The following is a 12,500-nucleotide window of genomic DNA, read 5'->3' as shown; positions in this document are numbered from 1 at the left end:
CGCTGAGCCATCATGATCAGACTAACTAGAGCAACCAACTGTTCTGCTATCTGGCAAACAATGGAATGTTTTGTCAACTTTTTAGCTAATAAAGAATATTAAGTTCTTCTTTTCTTTTCTATTTTGCTAGAAAATAATGTTTTTTAAAACTTTTTAGCTAGCTAGCAAACAATGTAACTTTTTTAAGCTAGCTGGCAAAAGAATGTTTTTCTTTTCAAGATAGCTAGAAAATAAAGTCATTTTTTCATTTTTAGCTAGTCTGCAAACATGCCTCTCATATTGTTTTTGTTTTATTACATCTTTTACCTAATTTTTGTCTTGTTACGCCTCTGATATAATGTTTGTCTTGTTACTTCTTATATATCGTTTTTTTGTCTGGTTGCACCTTTTATTCATTTTCTTCGTGTTACATTTTTATTAAATGAAGAACATTCTGAGAGGTTTTTGAGGCACTGAAACAGTTTTTCATCAAACTTTTAGAAAAGATTTGAGGATATCACTGTTGGGCGTAGATGGAAGAGCTAAAAAATACCTTTTGTAAAAAAAAAACTGACTGCAATGATTTGCTAAAAGCTTTTCAACCTACAGAATATTCAACTGAAAACAGTACAACGAGATATTAGATGTAATATTTTACAAAACACATTCTTGGCCACAACTCATGACAAAATGACTTAATAAATGACGTTTTATATCCTGAAATGTTTTCATGAGTTCGATCAACTTTTTGAAAATTAACTGTTCTAATAAAAACTGATTGGTTCATAAAATCCAAACGGATCAACGAATCAGGATTCTTTTGGCAACTTTAGATCAGCGATGTCACAAAAATAAGGTCTTGAGAAATTTGAGAAAAAGTGATAAAAGTTGAGATTTTTAAAGCAGAAGACTAACTGAGAAAAGGTGCATTGAAAAATTAAAATGTTGACAGAATTTTGAATCTACGCTGCACCGTTTTCTAGATAACTGCAAAAACGTAAACTTAGCGCCACCTTGAGGTGGTCAACCAACCTGCTGATTCTTTTAGCAGAGAAAAATACTGATACTAAAACCAAAACTGAAGTGACTCACATCCGATCATCATCATGGCCACGGCGAAGATCTTCTCTCCATCCGTGTTCGGCGCGATGTTTCCGAAGCCGATGCTGGTCAGACTGGTCATGGTGAAGTACAGCGAGGTGATGTAGACCGAGTCCTTGCTGGGCCCGCCCTCCCAGCGGCCCGTGCCCGACGCGTTGAACCTGTACGGCGTCCCCACCGTCTCGCCCAGCAGGAACAGCCAGCTGTCCATCCTCACGCTGTTGGTGTCCTCGTCGATCACCTCGTAGTCTCCGATGCTGTACCAGATGCAGGCCAGCCAGTGGGCGGCCAGGCCGAACACGCACACCAGTAAGACCAGCACGGCCGCGCCGTACTCGATGTAGTGGTCCAGTTTCCTGGCCACCCGACCCAAACGCAGCAGGCGGACAACTTTGAGGGAGCTGAAGAGGCTGCTGATCCCCTGAAGACAGAGAGGACACATGACACCTGGTTGAGTTTTCACCGGCTTCCTGTTTAAGATCATTTTATTAGTTTATGAAGGTCTCAAAGGTCTCGGTCCTACAAAACAAAACAAACACAAAACAAACACAAAACAAAACAAAACAAACACAAAACAAAACAAAACAAACACAAAACAAACACAAGACAAACACAAAACAAACACAAAACAAACACAAAACAAACACAAAACAAACACAAAACAAAACAAAACAAACACAAAACAAAACAAAACAAACACAAAACAAACACAAGACAAACACAAAACAAACACAAGACAAACACAAAACAAACACAAGACAAACACAAAACAAAACAAACACAAGACAAACACAAAACAAACACAAGACAAACACAAAACAAACACAAGACAAACACAAAACAAAACAAACACAAAACAAAACAAAACAAAACAAACACAAAACAAAACAAAACAAAACAAAACAAACACAAAACAGAAAACAAACACAAAACAAAACAAACACAAGACAAACACAAAACAAACACAAGACAAACACAAAACAAACACAAGACAAACACAAAACAAAACAAAACAAGACAAACACAAAACAAAACTTCTTATTGAAAAAATATTCATTTCAACACTCTAATTAGAATTTTGTGGTCATTATTTTTAAGGGATTTCTAGACATGAAATATCTGTAAATCATGAATGTCATTAAAAAATAAATCCAGTATTTTGGTGAGCGTGTTTCCTTTAGATGAATTAAAGGGAGCGTCAGTCACTGTACAGGATGTGAATGTAACTGACTGCACAGTGGAAACTTTTATTGATGCTTTTATTTTGTAAATGGTTTTATTGATTGAAAAAGCTGCAGTGACTCAGTGAACATCAGATCAGAGACACGTCTGAGAGAAACGCATGATCAAACTCTGCTGAGATTTAAATATCACGAAGACGTTTGTGTGAGACAGACACAGTCCTCTGTCTGATGGACAGCTGCGCTGCTTAGGGTTTATTGATTGATTAACTGATTGATTAACTCCTGGTTGGTTGATTCATTGATGGAGGGAGCGCTCTAACTGGACCGTAAATACTTTTGTCGGCTCAGAAACTGTAAATCACCTGATCGGTCTGAAGATGACTCATGTTCTGTGAGACATGAAGAGTTAAAGGGACAGTTCACTTTATTTTTCCACAGTCAGTGTTTCACCTACAGCTGATGGAGGTCGACACGCCCCCAGTTTGGAGAAGCAGCTTTAAATGTGATGATTTAGAGCAGCGGCAGAGGTGTGGGGTCTGCGTGGGGGGGGGCGGAGGAGTCGAGTCAGTGTTTCACCTACAGCTGATGGAGGTCGACACTTCACGTCGCTCTCAGAGAAACCAAACATCAGGGGTGAAAGAAACTAATTACAAAAACTGACATTACTGTAATTTTTTCTGGGGATACTTGGCTGGATGGGCCTGTACTTTCACTCATGGTTAAGTATGCATTGCAATATGTAATCTACTTAGTTACTTTTACTAGTACTAGTACAAGTACTGAGTACAATTTGAATTAATATCCAAACCTTTCATCTGTGTTTTTATAGCCAATAAGGACGATGACGGAGTCGACAAAACATTTTTTTTTTTGAACGTCTTTATTGATTTTTCTTTGCACTGACAACAGTTTTACTCTGCATCCAACTTGTTTTTCAAAGTGAACGTTCCTCAAACACCAGCTGCAGGTGAAACAGTTTTCTTCAAAATAAAAGCTCACAACCAATCAGAACGCAGAAATCTCAGGGTGGAATTTAAAAATAAATAAATAAATAAATTATGTAACCTGACCAGTCATTGATTGTATTATCAGCTGCTCTTAACTGCATCAGTGCTTTTAAAGTCAGGATGTATGAAACATGAATGAAACATGAATGAAACATGAATGAAACATGAATGAAACATGAATGAAACGTGCAGCGGCTCCACAGAAACACATCCTGTGCATCACATCACTGCAGCCTCTCATCAGGCCACTCCGCTGCCTCTCCAGCTCCTCTCATCAACAGCACTGTTTCCTCTCTGGGGAGGGGGGGACACACCCACAATGCACTGCTCCCTCCTCCATTAGCAGCCTTCAGCGCCGGCAGCATCGCCGCTGCGACCGAGGGGGGAATGAAAAGGTCGACTTCACTCTGACGGGCTGCAGCGAAGGGTTAAATCCTCAACAACTTTGTTTTTCTCTCCTCTACGGAGGCCCACGCAGGACAGGATTCATTATCTGTCTTTGTTTTCCTGAGAAGTTCCCTGAGTTTTCCCGTCGGCTCGGTTCGTTAGTTATTATTGTTAAGATCGCGACTTACTTGCCAAAATTTATCAAGATGATAAATTAGTTTATTTTTTCTTGGTCTCATCCCAACGTCACAATGTAATTACCATTTGATCTCGACATACAAATCACGACTTTAACTGAGGTTATTGATCACGTGATCAGGTCTGTTTTACTTCTTTGTCTCCAGTCTGAGAGGATCGTCTCGTTCAGGACACTCGCAAACACTCATCCCTCATGATGTTTATGTGGGGGAACGTTACGATTGGTGGACCTCACAAGAAGCCATGATGATTGGTCAGATTTGCAGAAGAGCTGCACAGTTTGGACAAAAATATGAGTTCATGCAGAATTCAGGGGGAGGAGTTTAACATCGCAACACTGAAACATCCTGAAGGAAACTGCTGAGAATATATTTTGATGTACTCAGTGTTTTAATGTTCATATGACATGAAGGAGATTTCTTGTTGAATAAAACAAATAATTTATGTTCACTATGGTGGACGGATGGACTGAAGTGAACTGAGATGATCTCCACAGTGGTTTTAGATGTTCATTTGGATGTTTGGATGTAGTAGTTTCAGTTTCTGTTCGGATCTCTCCACAGTAGAATCTGTCTGGTCATGAGTTCTGGAAAGAGACACTGGGTTTTGAGTTTTTCAGATGTGCTTTTTGTCTCTTTGAGCTCCACATGCTGAGTGCTGTCTAGTCCCATGATATTGGAGAGACGTCAGACATCTGTACAGACAATATCTCTAAAACTCTCATGACTAAACGCTCCAGAAGGATAAACAGTTCTACAGGTGAGAGGAAAAATATGTATTTTTAATTCTGGGGTGAACTGTCCCTTTAAGCTTCCTGGCTTCCCTGGGTTTAACACTACAATGCTATGAACTGTGGGTAATTCTATCAGGGAAAGTCTGCAGAGATGTGGACTTTGTGACGGTGTGTGACGGTCCTGAGCCCTCAGAGTTTGTGAGTCTGAACGTGGACGTTGGGACTGAGTCTCCGTCGCTGACCGATGATCCTGTCGGCCATCTTGAAACAGATCGGTGACGGACAGCTGAAGATAAACCGGATCATCGTGTTCAAAGAGGATTTCCTCTGAAGACAGCGGCGCAGTGAAGAGCCTGATTTAAAACAGACTCTGCAGGTTTCACAGTTTTGCCCCGTCAGCAGTTCAGCGGCGCTCAGTCGTGACCTCTCCTCTCTGCATCTACAGGAAGTCGTTACATGCTGTGAAGTCATTGGATGAATGTAAAACAGTCCAATCCATCATGTTGATTAGACTCGTGGCGTCCATGTTCATTTCATGCCTCAGCTGAGCAGAGCGCGGCCGGACGGACACAGAGCTGCTGGATGTGAGCTCCTATTGGTTCAAAATTCACCTCAGTTCAAGATGGAAATCAGAGACATGAAACTGCAGATACTTTAACACATTTTAATATTTTAAGAGAAGATGCAGCTGATTGTGTTTATTTGTTAGCTTTATAGGCAGCAATTATTCTAGATTTGACCATTATTCTTTAGTATTTATTTTGATCAATGTGTGATTTTTATTTATAGTTTTTTTTAAATAACTATTAATTAATTAATAGTATGATTACTTATTAATTATTGGTTTAAGTTTACTGTTTCAGTGCAAGATAGCAAATCAACTTGCACTTGACCTTCTGTCCAGGGGTGGGAGGTCTTAAAATGAACACACACACACACACACACACACACACACACACACACACACACACACACACACACACACACACAATTGTGTAACTGTGTCTCCTCTGTTAAAAATCTTTTCTCTTTGTTTCTTCCTGTTAAATCTGTCATGCTGCCATCACTTGTGCTCCTGCCGGACTTTCTGATTGGTTTATTGCATGTTACACCCAGAACACACCCATGAATTAATCATGGCTTTTGGGCGCAGCTGATGAGATGCATCCTGTTTTGTGCCCACGGTGCAAGAAAGCGAAGGTGGATTTGGACACGCCTTGAATAAATTAAACCCCCTGCACCCTGTGTTTTGAACCATGTCCTTTAGATCATCAGAAGACTCAGTGTCTAATAATTCAGCATCATGTTGTCTTCAGTCCATGTTTCTATTAAGTGTAATTTCCCTCATTTATGTGTTATGAGTTTTGTGTGCTGCATGTTTTTAATTGTATTTGACAATGTTTTTTGTATTAACATCAATATCCTCGCTTCTTTTTATTATTGTTCTGTATGTTTATGAATGCTAAATGATAAAAAATCTACTCATTTTAAACATATATATAGTGTTTTTTAGGCAGACTTTGTACATCTGTCCAAAGATTAAACATAACAAAGAGCATGTTTTATTAATGTGCCTGGTCCCTGTTTAATAAACCTATAATCTCTTAGGACATGTAGACTGTTGTTGCTTGATAGTCGCTGACACGGCCGCCATGTTCTGCACCTTTAAGCAGTGAACGCCCTGAAAGAAATATCTGGTGAAGCGTGAACTGAACAAATTAATCACCACGAGCACCTTTTTGCTCAATTTCAAATTAAGTTTTTTAAAAAATTTAAGAAATGACTGTGAACGAGTTAATTTTTGTGTCTGTGACTTTACTCGAAAATTTAAAAATGTTCATAATTAAATGTAAACAAGTTAATTTTAATCAGTGTGACCTGAAGTTTGAGCGACCTGAGCTGCTGTTTGTATTTAACGGATGAATAAAAGGTCCACCGACCTCGTCGACGTTCTCGAAGGCGTTGATGACATCATAAGGCAGGCAGGACAGCAGGTCGATGACGAACCACGTCTTCACGTAGTTCATGCGGATGAGTTTGGGGTCGGAGATGACCTCGCCGGCCGGCCCCACGAAGGTGGTGTGGAAGTTGAGGACAATGTCGACGAGGAAGATGACATCCACGATGCTGTCCACCACCAGCCAGGTGACGTTGTTCTGCTTGGTCTTGAAGGAGACGTTGTAGGGCACCATGATGGCGGTGTAGAAGGTGAGGATGAGGATGACCCAGTCCCATGTGGTCTTGAAGAGGCAGTAGTGCAGGATGATGTGCGGCGGCGTCTTCGGGGTTTCCTGTTTGTACTGAGGCAGGATGTCTGAACCCAGCTGGAGAACCTGAGACACAAATACAACAAACTGAGCACCTGTGTGATGTCACTGAGGTAAAGTCTGTCCGTCACCTCAGGGTGTCTGGTCTGAGGACAACTCATCACAAAGCTCGTGTTTTCATCATCTTAGAAAATTAACCTCCATTTTAACCTTTAAAGGCACAGAAACAATTTTGCATGCCTTCATCTCATCACGCGTAGGGATGGGAAATGATAGGATTTTATTGATACCAATGCCATTATCAGTTCTATTTAATGTTCATGGCATCCTTCAACCTTCTGACATCTTATAGATCTAACTGGACCTAAATCGATTAACTGAGAAAAGAGTCGACCAAACAAAAAAAAGAAAAGAATTGCTACAGGAACAACTTGAAAAATAGAAAAACGTGGCGCATCCATGCGCTGCATGTTTGCACCGGTTTTCTTAAACCATTTTCTGACATTTTATAGATCAAACAACTAATCAATCATGCAATTAATTGATAAAGAAAATTATTGTTACAGGAAAGATTTGAAAACACGTGGAGCACACAGATGTACGTCCAGCCCTCCGCATGTTTGCACTTATTTTTAGATCTATTTTTTCACTGACAAGATTGTGACAGGATCAATAAACGGACACATTTGAGTCTTTTTTGATAAAAAAAAAAAAAAAAGTCCAAATTCTCTGATTTCTTAATGTGAATATTTTCTGGTTTCTTTCCTCCTCTCTGACAGTAAACCGAATATCTTTGAGTCGTGGAGAAAAAAAGACATTTGAGGACGTCATCTTGGACTTTAATCAACATTTTCTGACCAAACAACTAGTCGATAAATTGAGAAAATAATCAATCGATGAATTGACGCCACAGTGTCACAGGTAGACTGGAGAACATGAAGAAGGAACTGACTGTTTTTTTTCTGTCCGCTGTGTTTACAAGATCTCAGGTTGCAGAACAAATGTGATCATCCTGTCAGCTGAGGGACTGAAAATAGTCCATCAGCAAACAAACATTACAGGTGTTCTCCAGCTGTGTGAGGGACACTTTGATCCACAGAGACAAACCTGGTCTCTGAGGACATTTAAACACTGTTGGGGTGGTTTTTTCAAATGTATTGAAGGACTTTACGGACCAAACCACCAATCTATTAATCATGAAAATAATTATTACTTGCAGCCCTACTTGCAATTTTGTCCAACATCCGTAATTTTTGTGAAAACTTGAATCATCGCAGCGTCCCGTGAGTTCAACCGATCATTAACAGCCGTACGTCTCAGTGAACTAAATGTTATCATTTATACATTTTTTGTATCTATATTTGTTTATTTTGTCACAGGAACTGAAAAGAACACACAGTTTGTTATTGTTTTTTTGTTGTTTGTTGCTTTTTATCATCTTTCACTGTCTTTTTTAATCTGCTTTTATTTTCTCATCGTGCACTTTGTAACATCTTTTTAAAAGAGCTACATAAATAAAAAATGTATTATTATTTTTTATAACATTTTTGCTGTTTTGAGCTCCAAAACATTTTGCTTCTTTTTTCTCCAGGAGCACTTCTTCATCTACAAAGTAAGAAGATTTAGTTTTAATTTTTGGAATCCTGAGAGTTTTTAGTAAAGTTACTGAGAGCTCTCACAACAGCGTGTGTGTTTCCCTCCCTGGAACAAGGCGCCTTTGATTTTTAATGAATTATACAAAAAAACAAAATAAATCTTTTTGTCATTTTCACTTGCAATTTCTTGCACAAAAATGCCTAAAAAGATTGCAACATACAACATTTTTTTATTTTAGGTTGCAATAATTCCCTGTCACTGTGACTCTCCGTTATATTCCAGATATTAAAGATATTTCTGAGCCTTGAATCAATGAAGAGTCAAACGTTTTTACAGGATCCACAGGAGCTCTGGTGGCCATTTGGATGACAGACAAGAAGAAAAAGGAAGAAAGGAGGTCCAGCTTTCATTTTTAATGACAGGGTGTTTGGCTCGGCCTGAAAGCAGGCCAGCAGTAAACAACAGGAACTCCATCCATCCATCCATCCATCCATCCATCCATCCATCCATCCATCCATCCATCCATCCATCAGCCCCGTCTGAACACTCCGCTCTGCCTAATAACAGGAAGAGGGAGCGTGTCAGAGCTACTCAGAGCCGCTGATGCTGTTGGCTTTGTTTCAGATCAATTTAACGGAGTTCAGTCCAAAGTATTTATCATCTGATGACAGAATAAAAGCACCAATACTGTCGGTTCACAGCCTTTTTGTGCGGTTAAATCAATTTCTGTCTTGTGTCATCCTGTTTTAAACAGAGAAAGTGCAGTCATTTATAATACATCAGCTTCAGGCCTGCAGTGGATCATATCTGTTAGAAAAAAAATCAAATGGAAAGTGTTCAGAAGGCACCGAGGGACACAGGTGAGGCCACCTGGAGGGAGATCCTGCACCGCTGATGGTCTCCAACTTAAATAATTCTCCATCTGCGTCCGTCCAAAGTGGGGCTGATTATTGGAAAAAACATCTTATAGCAATTCTTTTGACTGATAATGCAACTGCAACTGCAATAATTATTGCCAGATTGATCCCTAGTTGAAAAATAGGTCCAAACATGTGAAAACAGGTGGAGAGCACGGACGTCTGTCTGTCTATTTTTCAATTCAAGGTCGAGACAGGATAAATTTTTCACCATTTTCTAATCAATTAATGGAAAACTTATTGCCAGATTGATCACAAGTTGTAAAATAGCAGAAAGGGATTCTAAAGTTTTGTTGGAAACAGAATCGACTCGTGTGATCTCACCTCTGCCAGCCGCGAGTGTTTGTGGACGTTCTCTCCTTTATGGACGGCGGGAGCGAGCTGCTGAAGAACTCCTCGACTGCTGGTCAACGCGCGAGTCAGACGGGCAAATTTACCCCAACCTGCCGACCAGACACAAAGACAACAGTTTTCCAGTGCTGGAGCAGTACTTCCACCTTTTTTTAAACCAGGAAGTGACACAGGGGTCCTCAGGTACAGCTGACCCTTTTTACGCCTGATTACATCAGGTTTTGTAAAACATTTGAATCAGATCACTGATGGTTATTATCCTACAGAAAAATGCTGCTGTGAATTTCTAAGATCATTACAGTTAACGACACGCGATGGCAGCGTACTGATAAATATACAAATACATTTTACAAAATCTACATACAATTGGTCTGTGCAGCTAAAGTTAACTGTTAGCCTGTGCAGCTAATGATAGCAGTTGGTTGGTGTAGCTAAAGTTAGCTGTTAGCCTGTGTAACTAATGATAGCAGTTGGTTTGTGTAGCTAACATTAGCGGTTGGTCCTACCTGCAATTTCTTTTTTTAAAATCAGATGATGAGACAAGATAATGATGAAATTTCCACCTAATTTAATTATTTTTTTCAGGAGATAATTAATTGTCAGCTGGTTTCACTGAGATCAGAGTGATGCTGTGAGACTTTTGTCAGGTGTTCACACTGCAGGGCAGTAATGCGTCATTATTTATTTTAAAATGCATTTTCAAACTGTAATCCTGTTAATAATCCCTATTTTGACTGAACGTAACAATAATCTCATAACATCTTATTATTTTGTAACTGTAATGGATTACTGTATGTTACTGTTGAATTATAACATAATTACAAATACACACAGGTGAATCATTAACACAGTTATCTGGAGCAGTTGCTGAATGTCGTGGCTTGTCGCTTGTATGAAACCATCGGACGAAAACAGAAAGAGAAATTAAAAATAGGAACATGAAAATGTTCTTGCATGAGGCTCAATGACTCGAGTGACGGAGTTTCCTCTCTGTCTGTTAACCAAACACTTCTGATGATTCAGTTCAAAATGATGAACAAACATGCTAACGAGGTGAGCAGTCGTCGTGTCCCGCTCACCTTTTGAGGAGTCGTCCTCAATCGGCTGCTTGAAGGCGGTGATGTCACTGAAGGTGCAGAGAAACAGGACGACTTTGTCCTGCTCGTTCCTGATTGGAGCAATCTTCACAAAAAACCAAACTGGCATTCCTGCAGCACAGAGAGGAAATCAGAATAATCTGTCAGCTCATCAAGAGAGAAAAACTCTGGAACTGCTGTCAGAAGCTTTTCTTGTTTCCTCTTCGGGTCATTTGAAGGTTATTTTTACTCTGAATTTTTTACAGTGCTGTTGGTGCACATGATAGTTTGTTTACTTGCTGCACAGCATGCGAAATGTGAAATGTGCCAAAATGAAATGAAGCAGAAACCACACCCAGCCGGTACAAACCGGCACTGTGCCCATCTGGTCTTGGATCAGCACCCCCCCCCCCCCCATGAAGTGTGGCATGTTTGTCTGTGGCGTCCTGCTCATACAGAGATCAGTCATCAGCAGAAAACACATCAACACAACCTTCGAGCGACCTCAAACCGCACACGTTCAACTGACAGTCTCTTATTCCACAGTCAGTTATCAACAATATGAAACAACAGTAGAACAGTCATCGAAATTTGATCAAAATCACAGGAGGTGCAATATTTATTAAATACATAATGTGTGTTGAACTTTCATTTTAAATTAAAAATGGTGCTGCAGTCTTGTCCTGCATATCATATTTTTATTTTGGTACAGATTCTTGAAAAATCAACCCATAATCATATGTTGTAAATTAAAATAAGAACAATGATGTAAAAACTAGTATTACCTCTAATATCACAAATCATATCGCAAGATCAGTCAAAATAATCAAAATTACATATTTTTTCATAATTGTTCAGTGTTTTGACACATTTTCCCATATTTCACCTCCTGCTTGCAGAAAACCACGATGCTGCTGTGTCGCGCCGTTCAACAGTCAAGATGAACAGTTTGGTCTGAGGGGAACATTTTTACCAATAATCTGACTCATCGAGTCAAACTTCAGCTTCTCATAAAACAAAAATCATCTTTGGAGGATTAAAAAGACGCCCGTCCACATGTTGAAGTGTCTTTCAGCACAAACCAAAACTGCTCATGATGGTTGGACTTTGGGCTGAGCAATATATCGATAATATATCATCATGATATGAGACTAGATATCGTGATAAATTTTAGATATCGTTATATTGTGATATGGAACAAGTGTTCCTGGTTTTAAAGGCTGCATCACAGTAAAATAGTGTATTTTTCAGAACTTATCAGACAGTTTCAGCTGTTCTATTGTTTGTCTTTACCAACCTAGTCATTATATCCACATTAATGATGATTTTTTATCCAAAAATCTCATTGGCTTAATATTTTGTAAAGCATCAATAGTCATCACTGCATTATTGTTGCAATATCAGGATATCTGGTCAAAAATATTGTGATATTTACTGTTTTTCCCCTCAGCCGCCTCCGTCTCTCGGCATACAAAACATGTCATGAGTCACAAAGTACATGATCAATAATTCTCGATATCGATCGATATGAAACTTCACTATCGTGATAGGATTTCAGCTCTATCGCCCAGGTCTAGTTGGACCAGTACCTGCCATGACAGCTTGATAAAAGCACTGTATAAATCCAGGTATTTGGCAGTTTTTTTTTAAACAGTTTTCACGTCACTGTAAATCTGATCCTTCAGTCTTGTTCTATGTTTGGAA

At 39.4% G+C, this 12,500-nt stretch overlaps 1 protein-coding gene across 1 annotated transcript in view; it reads right to left on the bottom strand.

The window, feature by feature from the left end:
• The window catches only part of LOC146329330 (voltage-gated delayed rectifier potassium channel KCNH1-like), a 52,543-nt gene that overhangs the window by 33,710 nt on the left and 6,333 nt on the right, over positions 1-12,500 (bottom strand). The window contains exons 4-7 of the mRNA XM_084714564.1: positions 10,800-10,928; positions 9,694-9,812; positions 6,530-6,922; positions 1,072-1,501 (exon numbers count right to left, since the gene is read on the bottom strand). Of these exons, the coding sequence (XP_084570690.1) occupies positions 1,072-1,501; positions 6,530-6,922; positions 9,694-9,812; positions 10,800-10,928 (1,071 nt within the window). The remainder of the gene's footprint in view (positions 1-1,071; positions 1,502-6,529; positions 6,923-9,693; positions 9,813-10,799; positions 10,929-12,500) is intronic.

The sequence above is a fragment of the Lutjanus erythropterus genome, chromosome 3 (assembly GCF_056507025.1).
Source record: "Lutjanus erythropterus isolate fLutEry1 chromosome 3, fLutEry1.hap2, whole genome shotgun sequence".
Taxonomy (NCBI): domain Eukaryota; kingdom Metazoa; phylum Chordata; class Actinopteri; order Lutjaniformes; family Lutjanidae; genus Lutjanus; species Lutjanus erythropterus.
This window is presented reverse-complemented; position numbering and strand designations above follow the sequence as displayed.